This window comes from Thamnophis elegans, chromosome 10 (genome assembly GCF_009769535.1).
Source record: "Thamnophis elegans isolate rThaEle1 chromosome 10, rThaEle1.pri, whole genome shotgun sequence".
Taxonomy (NCBI): domain Eukaryota; kingdom Metazoa; phylum Chordata; class Lepidosauria; order Squamata; family Colubridae; genus Thamnophis; species Thamnophis elegans.
In genome coordinates this window covers 13936091-13959350 of record NC_045550.1, presented here as the reverse complement: position 1 = coordinate 13959350, position 23260 = coordinate 13936091, and the positions used below count along the sequence as shown (strand labels likewise).

Below are 23260 nucleotides of genomic sequence, written 5' to 3'. Positions count from 1 at the left end.
AAGTTTGAAAATATTTGAGGTGGATTGTTTTTTCATTCATGATTATTCATAGAAGCTAGAAATATTTAGCAACGGAAAGAAAATGCCTCTTTGATTCACATTGTCGCTCTGAATTCAAGCAGGGTATTCAAAATGGTTAACAATACAGTAAAAATTCAAATACAATAATGCATCAGAATGATATATTCACATGGATTTTGCAACAAAAGTCCATAAGCAGGGTTTTGCAGCTATTTTCACAATGCCTGTTAATTCTTTGTAGTCTTTGTTCAGACAAAAGTTTAGAAGGTTCTAAAAAGTCAATTTCTGCTTGTCAAAATATAGCTATATATAACTACATAGCTTAACACCTTAATTCTAGTCTGAGAATCAATTAACTGAACCAGCTAATCCAAAGTCTTTTCACAAACAAGCAAGCAAGATAGAAGTTGCTGATAAAGAGCAGCAATTCCCAATAGCAAGTGAGATACTAATGCCAGTAACACTGAATGTGTGAAAAAAAGATTTCCTTGTTAATCAGTCCAGCATTTTATTTACATCAGTAATCTTCCAGGTGCTCTGGATTCTGCAAAACAGCCCCTATAGTTTGTTCTGAATAATATGCTCAAGGAATAAATAAAATAGTTACAATAGTAACAATAATGCGTAGTTATCACACTTTAGTGTAGTATGAGCTTTGTAAGACTAATTTCTAGCAGTGTCATTTGCCTATCCACAAGGAAACATTAGTTTTTTTGAAAGTCCAGCAAGCTGTTATCTGTTCCAATTGAATGTACATAGGCAACTAGGGTGTTTTCCCTATATTTATTTCAGTTCCATTATTCCATTTATCATGACCAAGGATCAGGTATTACTGAAGCAAAGGTACACAGAAGAAAAAAAATATTCTTTCTTCAAAATGCATTGACTGGATGATATGTAGAAGTTGGATGAAAGGCAAAAAAAGGAAGAATGCATCAAGGCTCACATTTAGAAATTAGTCATGTAAGAATATTCATGCAGCACATTCTGAATTTTAATCAATTTACAACTTTTAATCAATTTATCAAGTGTGATTCTGTAATCCACGTAGACAGCTGCTAAGGGTTTGAACTTGATTAGTTGTTCCACTGTGGCATCTGTAGTTTTGTCCATTCAACTTGATTGCATTATGAAGATTGAGTTTAAAAAATGATGTGAGATTGAATCTAGAGTTTGTTTCGGAAAATGGCAGCATTCTTTGAAAGGGATTCCAATCAGAACCCTTTCTATTCAGAGCTATCTCAAAAGGACTCACCAAGTTTTGTTGAGTTTTGCTAACGTCTAACATTTCAAGACCCAAAGGCTTTATTATCTTCACTATTACAAATTTAGAGAAGGGAGGGACAAGAAGCTGCTGTGGTAGAGAAGATTAAAAACAACAACAAAATCCCCGTAATCCATTCCATCAGAGGCTCTGCTCTCCTAGATCATTTTCCCATGAGGAATGATAATCTGTCATGTAGCAAGTAATGGGTTAAGCCATTTTTCCCTGTTTTCATGAGTGACTTGTCCTGCTGTGGTAGACAATCCGAGTTTTAATTTCCCTCTCCCATCCTTTATCCTGAATGAATATTTTTATTCCTTTTTAAATGAATTCAGTAAACTAAATCAGTGTTATTTTCTTCTTGGGAAAAGTGAGACAGAGAATATTGTTGATGTTCATTCTGGGATCTATAAGTGTGCCATATTCAATATCTGCTTCTTTTAATGTGTTTCAATGAAATTATTTTAAGAGATAGGAAACAATTACTTAGCAAATAATTGGACATCACAGATTTCTTCTTAGAGCTCCCACTGTTGCATGAGTGCTAATATTCATGTAATAAATATATATCACTATTTCCATTTGTCAGTTGCATAAATAAGGTAATTTCTAGCTCCATAAGTATTTTTCAAATATTCATATCAAATCTATACAGCAGACTTTTGTAATTGACAAAGAAGTCAAGTTATTTTTTAAAAGAATAATTTTTCATTTCAAAATTTCAGATGTGTTCACTAATAAATGTGGAGTTAATGACAGACACAACCATATAATTAAAATTCCACTCTTTAATGAGAATTGCTCTTTTAAAAAAGCTGAGAGCTTTCATCACATAGTTGTGGACAATGATAATAATTGCCCATGAGAATCAGTTTGGTCTAGTGGTTAAGGTACCAGGCTACACCAGGAGTCTGTGAGTTCTAGTCCCATTTAGAAGCTGGCTGGGTGACTGGGCCAGTCAGTCTCTTTCAGTCCAACTCACCTCACAGGAGTGTTGTGGGGAAAACAGGATGAGGCAAGAGTATTAGGTATGTTCACTGGCTTGAATTATTTATAAAATAATGAAAACAGGGGAAAATATAACATAACAATAGCTGAGAGGAATGGTTGTTGTGCAAGATAGTGTGCATTGTTAATTTTTTTTATAACTTTAAAGATACTTGTAGCAGAAAAGTACACTTTTTTCTAATCATGTCCATGTCATTTCTACAATTAGGAAAATGAAGCTTTCCTTGTTATAGGATAAATAAAACACTGTTTCTAAGTGTAAAAAATTAGACTCTCACTCAGAGTTTATTCATTCTTTCTAAAGTTATTTATTTTATATGTTACATCAAACTATGTGCAATCTAAGTTTAGACATTTAATGACATTTCTGTATGCAGTATTAATCCAGAATGGTCTTTTTCATTTTGGGAATATCACCCATTTTTTAGCATTCAATTTATATGTACGATTGCACACAACTAAATACTGGACCATAATGTGCAGCAATACAGGTATTTGTCAACTTACAACCATTCATTTAGCAAGTATGTATAATTACAACAGCATTGAAAAAGTAACTTGCAACCAGGCATCACTGTTATGACCTTTGCAGTGTTCTAGAGGTCATGTGATTGCCATTTGGGCGCTTGGCAACTGGCATGTATTAACAATGGTTGTAATATTCCAGGGTCACATGATTGCCATTTGCGATTTACCCAGTTGACTTCCAAAGCAAATAGGGAGAGTCCAATTTGGTCACTTGATTACTTAATGACCATGGCAAAAATATCTTAAAAATTGACATGGTTATGTGATGATTCACTTAATGAACAGATCATTTTATGATGGAAGTTCCAGATATTCAAAACCTTTGTACCCTTTCCCTGAAATTTACATGACAATATACCCCCTAAACTTTTACATTTAACTGTTTTTTTCATACCTTTTGCTACAAATATAACGTTTCATGGGCTAATATCAAAATGGCTACATTTGATGGTGAATAGTTTTTTAACTGTTTTAAAATGCTCTTGATTAATAACAAAAGATGAATCTGGTGGGACTATTGGCAAATATAGTACCTCTTGAGGAATTTGTAGCATGATTAATATAACTGAGTACATAAATGCTCAGCATGAATTCCTAAATTGTTAAAATGAAGACAAAAAAGGTAACAAGATTAGGTCTCATTTAGCACTACAGTTAAGTGAAAATAAAGCAGAGCAGGGAATTGGATTCTGTGCTGAATAATGAATTGTAGATGTATAGAAATCATTCTATAGGAATGTTTCTAGAGGAAATAATACATATAGTATCACTGAAGAATCTTCAGTCAAATTATATGTGCACAATCAGTAATCATGTTTTTCCTGTGCTAATTATCTGCCTTAATAATTCCAGAAATTTAGGGCATAACTAATTGTGACTCAAGAGATTCATGTTCATGTCTCCTGAGTCATAATAACAAACAAAGCAAAAGAACTATAGTAGTTATTTGATCCAAAGGAGAAGGCACTATCAGAAGATTATCGTAACTACATAAGGAAAAATATGCCATTTTGTTTTCTTCTCCCAATAGGGTTAATTCCATTTTTAAGCATCAGAGCACAGATCTAACTTTGGCAGTTTATTATAAATTATTTGATTATTTTAGAAGAAATCATAACAAATCCAATTTTGATATTTCTGTCAGTTTTGCTTAAAAATAAAGTAGCCAGAAATAATATTTTCATTTATTTTCAATATCTTCTGAAATCAACCCAAATTCTTAGTAACTAGAACACACATACATTTGTGAAAATATGGCTACTACATGGAATGCGGTGTTTACTCTGCTTTTATTTGCATTATTAATGCATACATGGATATAAACCTTCAGCTGTCTTTCTGAATGCATGGAAACAGTAGAGAGAAAAAGTTAAGAGAAAGGATGCTGCCTCCATTTTCTAATAAGCTTGAAGCTTTCTGTACATTTGGCTAAATGGTTGAAGGGGATGTTTAAGCATATACAATGCTGACAATTTGCATACACATGAATGCAAAATACTTTCTGAATATAATTAATAATCTCCCTAAAGAGAACTGTCAGTCTTTAATACTGGATTGCAGTCTTATGTGTTTGGATAACCTCATGTTTTACTTCATTCCTTTAGAGGTATTACGCAAATGCATCATGTGTAAGGGTCACTTATGATATTTTAAAAGCAAATCAAAGAACATGGCTACTAGAGAGACGCCGTGCATAAAATATATGTGTGTTTAGGCTCAAAATCCCAGTATCCTGGAAAGCAAGTTAATGATGTTGTGCTATATTAGTGTTTAACCCCAAATATTTACTGTGAATTCAGAGATTACCTTGGACAAATGGACATCATTATACAAACACCGGACTACCACAATCCACCATGATTTTTTTTCTATTTACGCCGATAGAGTTTATATGGGCTCAGAGGACTATTTAGAAATAAAAACGAAGCTTTACTTGTTGCTTTGCTTTAAACATGTCAGATTTAGTTCAAACCTCCTTTAAAAATATATCCAAAATCCAAAAATGTAGCCCTCAACTCCAAAACAAAACCCTTTTCAAATGTGAGAAACAAAGAGGGAAGGACCTGGCAGATAGACAAAACTTTGAGCCTCTAGATACCTCATCGATCAGATAGCTCCTTGCTTTACATTAAACATATAGAGGTTCGGATATTCTCTCCGGTATTATAAATATAATTCCTCATGCTCCTTATGGAATCTTACACTGGAAGCAAAACATGAATCTAGTATGGTAAGGGAAGATTCATATTTTGTTCTTTGAGAAGCAACATGCAGTTTGCTAAAATGTTCCTTGGATCCAAATACACAGTGACCTTTTCAGTGATCATCCTTTTTCTCTTTTTGATTTGTTCTGGGGAAATTGCAAGCGCCTGCTATTTGGTTTCCAAAATTGACCTTTTGATACTGTTTGGATGGGATTGTAGTCTATAAAAGTCGGCATTTTAAAGTGCATTTTAGTTACTGCCTTTGAATTATTATTATTATTATTTGTATCTTTTTGTATAAAATTATATGAAATTCTTTGTCTCTTCTATGGTAAACTGTAATAGACTACCTTCTTTATCTGCTGCCTTACTCAAGAGTCATCGAAGAATTGTTTAATAGGGCTTATTCAGTATTTTAAAAAGAATGTTACTAAGTAAGGCTCCAAGTATTATCTTACTTTAAAATTAGAATCAAAGATGAGCCATTTTATACGTATATTCATTTTTCACATTTAACATCACATCAGGCACATTTTATATATGCCTGTTGAATAATTCTGAACTGTTGGTCTAATATATAAGCTTCTTACTTCAAGTTTACAAAAATGAACCACAATGTGCTTCAGACTTGTATCCTTCTCTATTTTATAATACAATCCTAAAGTGGAGTTCAGAAACTATTGAACTAGAGCTTCGGCTTTAATTCAAATTTATCATATCAGCTAAACACAGAAAATCTGTAATTTGCTCCCAATGATTGTTTATGAAACCAGCTTATTTTAATGATTTATACTGAACATTAACTATATTATCCTAAGCTACAGTAGAAAGTAAAATCTGCTGATCCATTTGGGGTTTCATTGGAGGAGAGAGGACCCCAGAATAGGCAAGAGCAGTAATCATGAATACTTATTTCCTAAATTTATTGTTACCTGTAATGCCACCATTTTTTGTGCAAAAGTCAAACAAAGTATTGTCTTTGTTATTTTAGAGTGAAATATAAGTAAATTAAAAGTGAAACCTCTAATTGGTATAGACTAATGAATGACCATGCATCACTTTACCCTTTTTACTAAGCAACATAAATTAAAAGCTTAAAACTGAATGTATCCTTGCTAGATGGGTCTTATTTAGGCAGATTTATGCAACAAACAAAAGGCATATTATCATTTGGCTTGATACGTTCAAATGATTAATTTGAATAGCCCTTTATCAGTTGGGTTGCTTCTTTTATTGTTGAAATATATTTGGCTAAGCCAGGACTTTATAACTAGCATAGTATAATTGGTTAACTGATTTATCTTGAGATTTATGAATATATATATATATATATATATATATATATATATATATATATATATATATATATATATATATATATATATATATATATACACACACACACACACACACATGTATGTATGTATGTATGTATGTATGTATCTTTGTGTATATATATATATATATATATATATATATATATATATATATATATATATATACACAAACACACACACACACACACACACACACACACACACACGCACACACATTTATTTATTTATTTATTTATTTATTTAAAGTCACAACCCCTGGTATGCCCAAACAGGTTCGATTCCCAGCAAGGGTATGGCTAGCTGATGAGAGCTAAATAGCTTGAAATAGATCTATACTAGTCTCCCTTTATTTATTTATCAGCACAAATATAACATATATATATATATGTATGTATGTATGTATGTATGTATGTATGTATGTTTGTTATATTTGTGCTGATAAATATATATGGAATTTGGGACACTATATGAGACCTAAATGCTAAGAATAATTCATATATTTCCAGTTTTCTCATTTAAAAAAAACCTGTTGTAATAAAATTGTTTTGTAGTATATTGCCAGTCCAAGGGAAATTCTCTGCTTGTTCTTGTGACTTCAGAGTGCTTCTTCAATTGAAAGAACAATAGACAAGTTCAGAGCGAATAGAAGGAAAAGTATTGAGTTTCCTATTAACATAATTACAACTGCAGAGTTAAAGAAAGTAGTTGTTTCTTGCCAATATATTGATTAGGCTTGAAGGTCAAAAACAAAAATTTAAAAAATGTTCCTTCACTGAAAATAGTGATCCAGTGAGTAGAATTTATATCCTAAAATTTATCTTTAAGACTGGGTAGAAAATTCTCCAGTGCGAACTTTAATGCAAATGAGCATATGGGTACAGCTGTAATTTTAGGGTGTCAGTGGATCCTTTCCCGGTGATCATTAACTGATGTCTAACACTTAGACTAGGTCAAACTCGATTTCATTGAAGACCGCATCAGGGTTTGACCTTGGGAGGCCAGGGTGGGCATGCCCAGCTTAACATCACTGTTGTGGCACCTGTGGTGGCCAGTTAAGGCAGGACTTTTCTCAGACATTACCTCACTCTCATTATAATCTCCCTCCCTCCCTCCCTCCCTCCCTTCATCTTCTATTTCCTTCCCTCTTTATTCTCTTTTCTTCTTCCTTCTCCTCTTTCCTTCCTTTTCCTTCCTTGCTCTCTTCCCATCTTTCCTTCTTTTTCTTTGTCTTTCCTCTTTCCCTTCTCCTTTCCTGTCCCTTCTTGCATGCTCAAATACAAAATGGGAAACATTTCTCCTTTTGTTTTTTGTTTTTTGTTTGTTTTGCTATCCGTCTGTCAGTGAAAATGGAGCTTGGGGGCTGCGCATGGAGGCTGGCACAGCAGAGCATTTTTTTGCTGTTTCCAGGGCTACCCCATGGACCAGATCTAAGCACCCCATGGGTCAGATCTATGAGTGTCCCAGCAACTATGATACATCTGTGCATAATATTACCAGAGAAACTTTTGGGGGAAATAATAGCTTGTACAATCCATTGACCAGTAGAAAAGGCTCTGACATCTCATTGTTAACACTAGGACTATCAGTTGTCTTCCTATGATGTCTCAGAATTAGAAAGCACTTCTCACATTTTTGCCACATAATATATGGGAGCCAGTGAAAGTTAGGCTATAAGACAGAACTACTGCTGTGGAAATGCTGGAAATTTTGTGCCTCCCTTTTTCACATTATCTTTTTTTTTTCTGGAAGAGTTTCAAAATACCATATGTAACTGAGAAATAATTTAACCCATATACTCTTTAAGACCCAAGTGATAACATTTAATCAATACCTGGGAAATCCCAAACTTTCTTCTTTTGTTTTGTTTTTAGCCCTCTGCCAGCGAAAACAGAGTGAATGAATTATCATTCACTATTTCTAGATCTTGGTTGATGTTGAATAAAGCATCTTAAAGACCCTGTGATATGCCATTGATGTAGTGAAAACAATACTCTTACCAGTTTTCATTGAATATATTTTATGTCAGAAGTATTTACGTTGTTAATGCAAATATGATTTTAAGTTAATTTCTTAAAATGAGAAATGGAATTCATGAGTAGTGATCTAGTAGGTTAAAAATATTGCTCTAAGAAAAATTGTATGTATCATTTCTGAAATAAAAATTTTCCATTAATTTTTGGACATTGTCACATCTATAAAAATCCTTATTTGCAATTATATCATTTCGAAGATGTATTATGATGGTAAAAGGGTCAATTGTCATATGGCAGAAATAGCTTGTAGCTCCTGCAAAACAAACCAAACATATCATTAGCCATTTCCCCTGCTACACCAAGATTTACTGAGATTTACTTTATACATTCAGTGTATAAATAGTTATACAAAATGCCCTTAAAAGAAAAATAATGGCTAGCAATTTTTCAACAAAATAAGACCTCATTTGTACAGTTAAGATACCATTTAAGCTAATGTTCTGTTTCTGGCTGTGTAAGCAGAATTGCACAGCTGTTCCACTTGCAGTTGGCTGGACTGCCCTCCTTCAGCCTACGTTTTGAAATAGGCAATTTTCTGTATTAAGAGTTCACTATGAGCCAGCCAAGGACATTTTGCTATCTCAACCAGCTGTACTACATTGTCTGAGAGATTCTGGCTTCAGAATTGCAGTGGATTAAATTGTAAATACAGTGCTTAATTCATATTGAGTTTCCCTACAAGTGAGCCTAATGTTCTATTTGTATTTTTTAAAAAAATAATATTCAGTTCTACCATTATATACAAGCTACAAAATAAATTGCAAGGTATACATATCTTCCCCCTGTTGTTTTTTAGTTATCCAAAGGGTGTGATTGTTATAGATGACATTTCTCATCAGGACAGTTTGTGTGAAATATTGATGCATATCTATATATGGACAGTTTTCGTTTTATTACGTCATCCTATGGGGGTTCCCCAAGAGTTTACCAAGATTCCTTGACATATGTATAGTGATGAATGTGGAACAACTGTTCAGATTGTGATTCCCTCTCCCACATCTGGGGTTTTTTTCTTTGAGTAATCATCCACACCTGACCACATAATGGCCTTAAACTTGATAGGATTATTTTCTGTTGGTGAATTTCACTTGAAACCTGAGAGTTAATTTTGTGTATCCTCTTCCTTTTATTCTCCCTCTAACTGTATACTTCAAAAATATCCTGATGTAGATAAGAGGGAGACAGTTTGAGGAAAATGTTACATTAATAAACTTTGACCTTTTAAAAATTATTGTTACACTAAAAGCTAAAGCTTATACATTAAAGCATTAAGTATATGGGAACTGTATTTTAGAAATACCATATCCCATGAATGATTACTTTTAGTTAGTAACCTTTTTCTTTATGGCCAAATTTATTGTAAAAAACATTTCTGTCTGTTATTCTCTATTCTTATTCTCGCCCTTTATCCCCAAACAAAGTCCTGAATACAGAATGAAGGAGATGAAGGTGTTTCCTATATTGCTATGATAGAAGGTTTATTGGTAATTAACTCATTCTGATTTAGTTACTAGTTTTGAAAGCTACTTTAAATGATATACACTGCTACATATTTATATCCATGTTTTTAGACTATAAACTTGCAAATGAGAGTTGATTTCATACATTTAAATGAATAGAACACAGTCTCTTTTCCTACTTGAAGAGTTAATGATATTGAATACATTGGCGACCTCTGCAGAATCAACCTTTTATCTATTTGTTTTAGATATTTATTAAAATGAATTATCAAACGTGTCTAATCTAAGATAATCATAGACATCATCATGCACAACAGGTCCTATTTCCCAGATGTATAATTGTGTTTGTTCACTACAATGACAACAGCATGTGAATATAAACAGCAATAATTTTGCAACCACCTTACTTTGATTATAATGAATGGCTGTTATTATCTACAAATTCCTATGCCAAAAATGTCATTAAAAACTTGTTTGTATTTCCTTACAGTTCAGACTGAAACCTTTCATTAGCTGGTATATTATGAAATATTCAAAATCCCAAGTCAAAAATCCTATTTAATAAATACAGTGCTTTGGCAACTTTTTATGGACTTAAATAATCCTAAACAATTTAGTTTCCATCTTGTTATAGAATTAAAATTTTAACAGACTCTCCTTTGAGATATTTCATACAAGTGTTCTAGAGAATATTTTGGCTGTTGTAATGTGGAAAAAAAACAGGAGATAGATATGTGATATCGGCTAACATCCACACCACAGTTTATGTCCAGTCTTTGAAAGGTACAAATTAGTGTGTAAACATTTTCAATTATGATTGCCAGTTTCAGCAAGATTTCAAGAATGATTTTTTTCACTGTATTGATAGTCCTCTCTTAATGTCAGTAATGGCATTCCAGAGCTATGCTGGAACACACACACACACACACACACACACACACACCGAGGGGTGTTAGGGATGTCTTACCCGCACACTATTATTTTCCAGAGAGTAAGTCATCTGTGTACCAAGTTTAGTTAAAATTGCTCAAAGCGTTCCAAAATTATGCTGGAACACACACACACAGACACACACAAACACAAACACACTCATGTACCAGGGGTGTTGGTGTCCGGAGGGTAAGTCATCTGTGTACCAAATTTGGTCAAAATTGCTCAAGGCGAAAAGAAGATAAGATCTAGATAGGTATATAGATAACCGCTATGGTTAGATTTTAACTGTCTGCCTCTGAGATTACATCATAATCTCCTTTCACGAATCATTTCTAATCTTCAAACCTATAAATTTGAAAAAAAAATATTTAGCAAAAAGTCAGTGAATGCTTTCCAGTCACTAATAAATCTAATTGCTCTTTCTCAAATCAAACATAATAGAATTCAGAAATGTATAGTTTTTTTTGTCCACCATGATAACATAACCTTCATGTTGTTCATGTTTCCAACATAAATTTGAGGTATCTTATACATTATAGACCAGTGTTTCTCAACCTTGACATTCGCTGGCTGGGGAATTCTGAAAGTTGAAGTCCGGACATCTTCAAGTTGCCAAGGTTGAGAAACACGGTTATAGACGTTGTTTCTGGAACCATATGTCAACAGTATATCATTTTATAAAAATATTTTTTGAATTTAACAACAATGTAAATTTCAATCCTTTTAGCCACATATTTTCCCATTGTTCCATCACTATGTTGTATCCAAAGTTCTTAGCACATTTTATTTTACAAGTCTTTTCCTTTTTCTTTTCTTTTTTATCAAATTTCATATAAGTTTATTCATTTTAGCAATTCATGTTCATCATTTGTATATGCATAGTTCAACTTCAACATCTTTTCAGTTCAATTCCCAATGTCCTGTTATCTACCTTAAATCTTTCTCTTAACTATACATATGAAAACTATTGAAAACTAAATCTCCCTGCAGATAATTGGACTTTTGATTTCATCTTATATTCTTCATGTTCCTGCTATAACAATGCTCTTTACCTACTGTTTCTTTTCTGTGAAATGCTATTTGTATTAGGCCCTTAAAAGCATTTTTGACACAGTCTGGATTTTGTCTGTTCCATATACTCAATATGGAACATCTAATATAATGATTCTTAAAATCTGCATTAACTTTTTTACCCCATAGAAAGTGAACGTCCAATCATGCCCTTCTAATTCTAAAATGTTCTACTTCTCAGCAAAAGCCACCCTTTTGTCTATACTGAGCAGCAGGCTGCAAAATACTATTTCAAATCAGGCAGTGCCAATCCTGATAGCTCCTGGGTCATTCTGGTCCCGAGCAAAACAGTTCGCAATGCTTTCTGATTTCATAATAATACTGTATTGACATATTTTATTTATTCATGCAGGAACGTATTCAGGCAGACAGTAACGGACATTTTTTTTTAAAAAAGAAAGGTGATTTGACAATAGAAGAAAACAAACCTGATAGGAATGCGAATACATTGTGTAAATTAACTTTTATCTATATTTGATTGTGGAATACCACAATCTTCTTGGCTTCTGACTGGCTGTTTAATCTTGCCAAAATTTTGATAGGAAAGGTTAGATTTGTCTTTCTTCTTTTCTTTTTCTTTCTCTTGCCGTAATAGTTTGGCTGGATGCCCTATTAATTTATTTAAAGAAATGAAACATCCCTGTTTCTTTTGTTCAGAATCTAGAGAACTCCCAAATAATTTCCAGCTTTGCCTCACTGGCCATAGTGATTGTTGTACAGGTGGCCCTGAACTTGCAACATTCATTTATCAACCATTCAAAGTTATAATGGCACTGAAAACTGACTTATATCTGTTTTTTGCACAAACATTGCAACATCCTCATGGTTACATGATCAAAATTCAGATACTTAAGCAAATGACTCATATTTATGATGGTTGCAGTCAGGGGTGGGTTGCTAATCCCGTTCCAACCGGTTCGGTTGGAACGGGGCCGGCGGCGTCCTCGTGCACACGCGCAGTTCACGCATGCATCTTAGCGCCTGCGCGATGCTCCAGCTGCTTGTGGAGACTCACGCAGGCGCTGTATGTGCCATCCAGCTGCTCGCGGAGAATCGCGGAGGTGCTGTATGTGCCATGGGCCTGCGTGGAAGCGCAGAAGCCTTCAAAGACCGGTAAGGAGCGTGGGCGGGTGGGTGGGCCCTTCGCCGTTCCCGGAAGTTACTTACTTCCGGGTTCGCCGACCAACCGGTTCGCGGGGACCGCCGAGAACCGGTTGAAACCCACCCCTGGTTGCAGTGTCCCAGGGTCATGTGATCTCCTTTTTTGACCTTCTCACAAGCAAAGTCAATGCAAATTCAAAGCTGTCAAAGCAGATTCACTTAGCAACCATGTTACTACATTAACAACTGCAGTGATTTGCTTAACAACTGTGGCAAGAGTGGTCCTAAAATGGGGCAAAACTCCATTGTGGTTGTAAGTCTAGGACTACCAGTACTGCTATACAGCACTTAGGAACTGTGATCATCTTTCCTTAGTCAATTAGGACTCTTTTCTCCCAACCAGCAAAATAATATGAAAACTGATAGATAATCCATGCCCCATTCTCATACTTCACTATTATGTCATTGGAGTAACAAAACAAGGGAGAAGAAAGCAAACTGGTCTTTGATGGCAAACTGCAAGGCCATTCTTTAGTTTAGGGCAGTGGTTCCCAAACTTGGCAACTTTAAGACTTGTGGACTTCAACTCCCAGAGTTCTCCAGCCAGAGAGTTGCCAAGTTTGGGAACCACTGGTTTAGGGAAACTAAACTCTGGAAAGAAACATCTTATATGGGGAGCACTGAGTGGTACGCTATCACTTCTATTAGAGTAGGACTAGATCTCATGAACCTGTGGGATGTATGTGCCTGAAGTTCAGATACAGGTAGTCCTTGATTTACAATTACAATTGAATCCAAAATTTCCCGAGCGCTGGGACATTGCAGCGATCATAAACATGAGCCAGTTGCCAAGCGTCTGAATTTTGATCACATGACCATGGGAATGCAGCAATGGCGGTGTGATAAAAGATGTTAAGTCACTTTTTTCAGTGCACTTGTAAAGATTGCAAACTGAGGTCTACCTGTAATCACAAATGGCTTGATGTGATAAGAACATATGCTGTATTTTCACTCACTATGTTTTTTTTAAATTGCCTCTCTTTAATATTTTGCATTCCAAGGACACAAAAGAGGGTAAACATGGACATTATGGTTGCAGTGTCCCAGGGTCATGTGATCTCCTTTTTTTGATCTTCTCACTAGCAAAGTCATTGGGGACCCAGATTTACTTAGCCACCATGTTACTACATTAACAACTGCAGTGATATGCCTAACAACTGTGGCAAGAGTGGTCCTAAAATGGGATATGAGGTTGAGGAGCTTGTTCTGAATTCCCACTGTTTTCTGTAGTCAGAATACTTGAAACATTTCATTTTTTTTTCCTGCATAACACTGAACACTTGAGTTGTTTTGCAGGTGTGTTCTATCAGAAAGCAGTTTTTTTCTGAGTTTGAAACAAAATATTTTCCATTTTGTTTACACCCTTCCAACACCTTCTCCAACACCCTCCAAGCATTTGAGAAAACCAAATAGGTTAGCATAGCATACATTAACATACTCATCTTTGCCCCTTTGTGAATAGTCACATTAAGCCTAAGCGCAGATTCCTCTTTGTATTAAAACAAATAGTATTAGTAATGTATAGTGTATAGTACTTTATGCCGAAGAGCTTAGCTTGGATTAGGTTCAGCTCACACATCGAAGCCAGGATATATGTTGTCCGAGCAAATCTTAGTAACTTGTGTATATAGCTTTCAGATGGGCCCTGAAAAATAAAAACATTCAGGTTCCTGGACAGCAATTGAAGAGAAGGAGAAGACAAGGAAGAGAAAGTTTGTACAGCTATTTTCCCACAGCTCCACAGTGAACAAACTCCCTCAGGATCTCTCCTTTTCACAGTCATTTCCAATTCAGAATACATGCAATGGAGGGAAAGTGATAGTAAACATGAAAGTGTAGTAACAGCAACAGCATCCTTCTGTCTCTCACTTCTTCCTCCTTCTATTTGCCTTCACTTCAACTAGCTATCATGACCTCAGAGGACCATTTTTTCCCTTTTAGTTTTAAGACAAGGGGAGCCTAAGTCTCTTGTGCCAACAAGCCCTAAAACAGCCCCTTTTCCTGCCTTCACTGTTTGCCTGTCTCTGGTATCCTACAAACCTATTGTAATATTTTCCTCTGGGAATCCTTTAGTGTCTAGGTATACTATTTTAAGTATGTACAGAATTCAGCTCAGGCAATTAATTTCAAATGCAGCCAAATTCAGTTCATATAAAGAAGCAAGCAACTAAACTTAATTGGACAACTAATTTGACTTAAATATTTAATATTGCCTTTATTAGTTTTTCAAATGCATAGAAGTAAGATTTGTATTATTTAGTGCTGCTCGTCATTTTTATTTGCTTTGTTTAATTAGTATTATTATTATTATAGGTTCAAAGAAAAACATAAATTAGCTTGGAAGGGTGTACATTGTAACTTACTGAATAACTTGTGATATCGGTGGATTGGAGACAGACTGGTTGAACCAGGAGAAGGGTCAAATGGGGAATTAGCGCAGAGTCCTTAAGAGGGTAGAAAGGGCAAAGTCCAACCCACCTTGAATGTTGTTGAAACCTTATGTAATATCATGTAGCTGCAACAAACATTAATCTGAGGAGATCCCTACGTATAGGCGTGAGCAATAAAACATCTAATTGATGTTTTCATGTGTGAGTCTGGTTGTTTGCACCTGCCATTGGAGTTTCTGACAATCTGTGTCTAGTGTGAGTCTTTAAGCTACACAGTTGCACTAACACCGGTGTAATAATGTTCTCTGATACTCAGACATTATTCTTCATGTTTAAGTAATCAGAGAAGGGACTGTGCTTAAGCATCTGCAGACACTATTAGTAATAACGCCATCTGACTACAGTACAAATACACAGGGAATCTAAAGGCTGAAAGGTTTTGTTCCCTGGACAGATTCAGAGAGTTTGTTCTATGATATAAGATTTCAGGTCTTTGTTTAGAAAAATGTTATATGCATGTATCTGAGGAACATTTGATGATTTGAAATATGATGTATGTGTTTTTTCTAACATATTCAGAACTAGGCAGTCACATGACACACTGGTTGCTGGCTAATTTTATAAACGATAACTTGTACATTAATGTATTACTTCGCTTTGAAGCTTTAACACTCAAGGTTGCCCTACTGAATTGCCTTTGGCTTTTGTGTATCAGAATTCAAGTTCTACAGCAAAGACGATGCAAATAAATGTGATTTTAGGAGAGCACCAAAATAATATCTGAGAAAATACACAGTAATTGGCAGAGCAAATGAAAATGGGCACAATTTATTTTGATTAAAAGAAGCTTTCAACAATTTTTTATGTAAGCAAGGTCACTTTCTCAAGATTCTGACTCTTGATATTGACCTTATCACATTATATCAGTGTTGTTAAGTCGCCAGATTTTGTCACACAGGATTTCTGTCAGCTATAAGGTTTGGGATTTCTAACCATGGAGAAAGAAAACCATATTAGAACTATGATGATTTTCCATACAATTCATGCCATCTTCTCCTTTTATTATGGTTACTTTTGCTGCTACACAATTAATTTGTATCTTTTCATCTAATTGCTCTTCTACCACTGAAATATCTAATACTTCCTAGACAAATAATATGGAAAGATGGAGAAGATTATTTAGCATTTTTTTATAATAAGTTTCAATGGAATAATAATAATAATAATAATAATAATAATAATAAGAACAACAACAACAACAACATTATGACATCCTAGGCCCCTGGGTGGGGCCCGACTAGTAACCAATGCCAAATCCGGCGAAACAACTGGCCGCTGTGATACAATTGTATAATAATAATAATAATAATAATAATAATAATAATAATAATAATAATAATAATAATATATAAGGTGGAAATACAATCAAGGCCATAAATACCTGGGCAATACCAGTTATAAGATACACAGCTGGCATAGTTAACTGGACACAAGCTGATTTGGACCTTTTGGACCGAAAAACCAGGAAACTAATGACAATGCACTACAGTTTACATCCACGTGGTGATACTGATAGACTTTACCTGCCCCGAAAATCAGGTGGCAGAGGATTATTACAAGTGAAGCAAACAGTTGAAGAAGAAAAACATGCACTGGCTGATTATTTAAAAGACACTCAAGAACATCTATTAATCGAAGTAAAGAACAAAAATCTACTGAAGGCCCAACAGACAAAACAAGAATACAGAAAAGATGTGATAAAATCAAGAATGGAGAGTTGGCAGAACAAAGCACTGCATGGTCAATTTCTGGAAAAAATAAAAGATAAAGTGGACAGTGAACAAACTTGGTTATGGTTAAAAACAGGTACATTAAAGAAAGAAACAGAGTCACTAATCCTGGCTGCACAAGAACAAGCTATCCGCACAAATGCCATTAAGGCCAAAATCGAAAAATCCTCTGATGATGCCAAATGCAGACTTTGCAAAGAAGCTGATGAAACTGTTGATCACATACTCAGCTGCTGTAAAAAAATCGTGCAGACTGATTATAAATTGCGGCACAATTCAGTAGCACAAATGATCCATTGGAATTTGTGCAAAAATTATAATATTAAAACAGCAACAAACTGGTGGGAACATCAGCCTGAAAAAGTCACCGAAAATCAGATGGTCAAGATCTTGTGGGATTTCCGTATACAAACCGACAAAATACTGGCGCATAATACACCAGACATCACACTGGCTGAGAAAAATAAGGTCACAATCATAGACATCGCAATACCAGGTGATAGCAGGGTCGCCGAGAAGGAACATGAAAAAATCGCAAGATACCAGGACTTAAAAATCGAAATTCAACGACTATGGCACAAACCAGCAGTGGTAATTCCAGTGGTAATTGGCACACTGGGTGCTATTCCAAAAGCACTGGAATTACATTTAAAACAGTTAAAAATTGACAAAATCACCATCAGTCAAATGCAAAAAGCCGCACTGCTTGGATCTGCACGCATATTACGAAAATACGTTACGACGTCCTAGGCCCCTGGGTGGGGCCCGACTAGTAACCAATGCCAAATCCGGCGAAACAACTGGCTGCTGTGATACAATTGTACAACAACAACAACAACAACAACAACAATAATAATAATAATAATAATAATAAAAACACTGTTTGAAACCATAGCCATACTAATTCTCCTATATAAATATGAGAAGTAAATAGATATGTTGGTGAGTGGGCCTAGAGCAGTAAGGAATAGTGCATATTTTAAGAAGAAACAGCACCTTCCACATGACTCTCACTTTCCATCTTCTATTTTTTTTTCCCAAGTGAAAACAAATGTTAGCTTATCTCTATAATAGCTTATCTGTAAGAAATGTACATTCAACTTACAACCATAATTGAGCTGAAAATTTCTGGTGTTAAAATATACATTTGTTAAGTGAGTTTGGCCCCATTTTGCAACCTTTGTTGTGACAGTTGTTAAGTGAATGATTCCAGTTGTTAAATTGGTAATGTAGTTGTTAAGTGACTCTGACTTACCTATTGACTTTGCTTGGCAGAAGTTACAGAAAGTGATCAAATGGCCCTGGGACATTGCAACCATAATAAGTCAGTTGCCAAGTGTCTGAATTTTAATCATGTGATTATGGGAATGCTGCATTGGTCCTAAGTGTGAACAATGAACATTTTCAGTGCCATAGTAACTTCAAATGTCCACTAAATGAACTGTTGTAAATGGAGGACTATGTGTTTGGTACTAAAAATAGCAGAAAAACCAACCTCAACCTGTACTTGATTCAATGGCATGGAAATCAAGGAAACATGGAGAATGAGGGTGTTCTCTTGTGATTTCATAAAAACAAGCAAACAAATTTTTCTGGTTTTATTATGATTTCCCCCCAAGAATAGAAAGGCGGGTTATCACATAACTGAACTCCTTTTGACATATAGTTCAGAACCGCCATTTCCCATTAGTGGATAAATATTAAATGAATCATTGACTGACTGTACTAAATATTCAATTTTCAATATACTTTATTAACATACTTTTTTTTCTTTCTTTAGCAACTTTTGCGAGAGCGACAGCAGATGGCAAGCCGTCCTTTTGCTTCTGTGGATGTAGCACTCGAAATAGGAGCTGAACAAACAGACTTTCTACGAGGTCCATTAGAGGTAGGCACTGTGTCGCTGACTAGGGACCATTTCAATTTGCATATTTATATTGCTAGTCTCATCTGCATCTGCTTCTGAAACCAAAAAGAGCAGGTTTACCTGTAGCCAACAAGTTGAAGCTACATATGTTGTGTCATTTTCAAGGCTCATCATTTCAGTAGTGTAACATGAGCAGTAACAAAAGCCACTAGAGGATCCATTAGCCTAGCCTGCAATGACAATCTGCTCACCTGGCAGCCCTTTTTGTGGCAGACAACTGTTAGTTGCATGTATTAAACAAGCCTCATGTTTGGTCTTCTGAGTATACTGTGCTCCCTAGTTAACAGTTCATATCCATCTTAATTTACTAGGATTATACTTTAAAATGAGATTTGCATTGCATTTCTTTATTCAGATTTAATATTTTATTTTTGGAGAGATATTATTTATGGGTATATTATGTTTATGATTAACGGATATACATTCTAACATTTTTAATTGTAAAGGCAATGCTCTGAAAAAGAAATTATAAAATGCTACACAATAGAACATGGCAAGGGAATAGCGTGAAAATACACAAAAGAGATTCTGGAAGCATCACCTAAAATTAAAGAGAACCGTAAATAAAGTATGATAATGACTACCTGACATAAACTAGGACCAGCTTTTTCTTTAGTCTAGTAACTTAGTTCTGTATGATTAACTACCATTTTTTATACAGTATATAATCATTTTTATAAACACACACACATACACACACACACAGAGTTAGTTCTGATATTTTTCCAAATTATAAAGAAACTTGTGTTATATCTGTCATTTCTTATAGCAATAGCAATAGCAGTTAGACTTATATACCGCTTCATAGGGCTTTCAGCCCTCTCTAAGCGGTTTACAGAGTCAGCATATTGCCCCCAACAACAATCCGGGTCCTCATTTTACCCACCTCGGAAGGATGGAAGGCTGAGTCAACCCTGAGCCGGTGAGATTTGAACAGCCGAACTGCAGAACTGCAGTCAGCTGAAGTAGCCTGCAGTGCTGCATTTAACCACTGCGCCACCTTGGCTCTTGCTTTATTTGAGGTCTTTCTCATAAGGGAAACAAGCATGAACACGAATGACTTAGGAAAAAATAGAAGTATGACCTCTCTCTTGGATATTATTTCACAGATCTCATTGTAGCCATGGTTCCCGCTCTCACAACTTAAAGAGACATTATATGTCCTTAGATGTATAAGTTACTCAAACTGAGACGTTGATTAATGGGAATAGGATAAGTATGAGATTAACCAGTCTATTTATACAGGTAGTCCTCAAGTAACTATAGGCCACTTAATGACAGTTCAAAGTTATGAGTGACATTCCAAAACTATATACAACCCTGTTTCAAGTGTAAGGTAAAGGTTTCCCTCGCACAAACATGCTAGTCATACCTGACTCTAGGGGTCCGAGTTCATTTCCGTTTCAAAACCAAAGAGCCAGCGCTGTCCAAAGACATCTCTGTGGTCATGTGGCTGGCATGACTAAATGCCGAAGGTGCATAGAACGCTGTTACCTTCCTACCCAAGGTGGTTCCTATTTTTCTAATTGCATTTTTACATGCTTTTGAACTGCTAGGTTGGCAGAAGCTGGGACAAGTAACACTCCATTATGCTTCGCTAGGGATTCGAATCGCCGAACTGCCAACCTTTCTGATCGACAAGCTCGGTGTCTTAGCCATTGAACCACTGCGTCCCTTTTTATTTCAATGCTAGGAGAGCTGAAATGACACCATGGTCATTTGCCATCACACAGACCACGGGAATACTGTAGCATTGCCATCCCTATCTTTCAGCCTCCATCCGCCCCCAATAGGACCTGCAGCATTCATGCCTCCTGGAAACAGCCACAATTTTCAAGGTTCCAACAATTCCTTGCAGAAACGGCAGCTGCTTTGAGAGCTTTCTGCAGGATCAGGAGGTTGCCAATCTGCTGTCCATCAGGAGACTGCAAAGCTCTCCTGCCTTTTGCCTTCAGATGGACAGCCAAATTTTGCAAAGAACCAGTGTCCTCCATTTTGTTGCACATCTTTTGGAGATGATTTTTTTTTTTAGTTCAAAAGAAAAAGCCACAGAAAGATTTTATTTCCTTGTCACTTCATTCCTCTACCCTTCAGCCTAGAGTCAAGGTAAAGTTTTTAAAAGGGTTAGAAATTGGAAAGCAGAGGGAGAATTCAGTCTGCATGCGCAGAAGTGTCACACGTGCACGAACAAACCAGTAGTTAAAAAAAATAGAAACACACCACTGCTCCCAATGGCCAGCTGATCAGTGACAGGCTGATGGGTACACAAAGCTCTGAAAGACTGGTTCCTTTTTTGCTACACCAAAGCTGGGCACCTTAGCAGGATAAGGGCAGGGGCAGAATTAAAATGGCATGCATGCCCAGGGTTTTTCTCCCCCATTCTTGCTCACTGGCAAGGGAGTCAGCTGTATGGTGGGCCTGCATGCAGGGTGGGAGGGACCTCACACAACTCTGTTTGTGCCTGTGCTAGCCTTCCCAGGACTCTCCCTCCCCACCCCTGGTCCTCCATTTAATACCTTGTGCATTTGTTTAACAAATGCATTGTGAAGAACAGGGGTGACTGGTCATTACTTGAAGCAATTCATTTAACATTGTTCCTACTTTTGACTCTAATGAGCAGGTTCCATTATGGTCTTAACACAGGACTACCTGTAATAAGAAACAATCCTGCATATATATTTTGATAGAATATTTGGATATTCTGTATCCAAATTAACAGATTATTGGCTCCTAGAAGAGATACAGATTGTAGAGCTACCAAATTGGTTTTGCTTATGTTTGCTTTTCTTTTACCCCTACATGATCACTTAAGTAGTATACAGTAGCTAGTGATAGAGACAGGCAAACCTCTGATGTTTTAGAATATAACTCACAGGAATATCCTGGGAGCATAAATAGGCTGCATAAACAGAGGGATAGAATCAAGATCACGTGAAGTGTTAACACCACTTTATAATGCCTTGGTAAGGCCACACTTGGAATACTACATTCATTTTTGGTCGCCACGATGTAAAAAAGATGTGGAGACTCTAGAAAGAGTGCAGAGAAGAGCAACAAAGATGATTTGGGGACTGGAGACTAAAACATATGAAGAACGGTTGCAGGAACTGGGTATGTCTAGTTTAATGAAAAGAAGGACTAGGGGAGACATGATAGCAGTGTTCCAATATCTCTGGGGTTGCCACAAAGAAGAGGGAGTCAAACTATTCTCCAAGGCACCTGAGGGTAGAACAAGAAACAATGCGTGGAAACTAATCAAGGAGAGAAGCAACTTAGAACTGAGGAGAAATTTCCTGACAGAACAATTAATCAGTGGAACAGTTTGCCTCCAGAAGTTGTGAATGTCCCAAGACTGGAAGTCTTTAAGAAGATGTTGGGTAGCCATTTGTCTGAAACGGTATAGGGTTTCCTGCCTAGGCAGGGGGTTGGACTAGAAGACCTCCAAGGTCCCTTCCAACTCTACTATTGTATTGTATAATATGAACTTGTTTAGCAAATAGTCAAGGATTATGACTGTAATCTGAAAATATCTGAGTCCTGTGTTAGGAATATAATCTAACGGCTGGGTTTGCAACATATAAATCATGTAACAATGCTGTACCTGTTCTTTAAATCATGCTGTAAATGTGATTGGTTGCTGTTTCCTCAATCGGCCATAAGATGGAGCCATAATCACTGTTAGATGCTGATCTGATCTGAGTGTTTTGGAAGCTGGCTGTTAGAAATGCCGTATAGTGATCAGCATGAGCTATTGTAAGTTTTGCAACTGCTAGCAAACTTTGTGTACCGGACTGTTTGTATGATTATGGACTATGTTATTTGGATTATCCCTTAACTGAAAGACATTGCTGACTGACTGTCTTAATCGTGTATGACTTGGACTGTTTGATGGACTCTGGTACCTCTATTTCCACAAAAGTAAAAATGTATTTAAACTGCAGTGTCTCGGAATGCTGTTTCTGTGTTCTCCAACACCCATCTCACAATGCTTCTCTGAACGCACTTGCTCTCCCAACGGGGAGCTTACCTAACATCCCGTACTGCTTGTTTTGCCTCCATGGCTCAAGCAGCCAAATTGTGTATATTTGAGTAACTAAACTAAGTATGTGAGGAACCCAGCAGTGTTATAGGTA

The 23260-nt window shown here is 35.9% G+C and overlaps 1 protein-coding gene across 1 annotated transcript in view; it reads left to right on the top strand.

The window, feature by feature from the left end:
* Nucleotides 1-23260, top strand: part of ATRNL1 (attractin like 1) — a 520320-nt gene that overhangs the window by 304409 nt on the left and 192651 nt on the right. The window contains exon 27 of the mRNA XM_032225338.1: nucleotides 18981-19088. Within this exon, the coding sequence (XP_032081229.1) occupies nucleotides 18981-19088 (108 nt within the window). The remainder of the gene's footprint in view (nucleotides 1-18980; nucleotides 19089-23260) is intronic.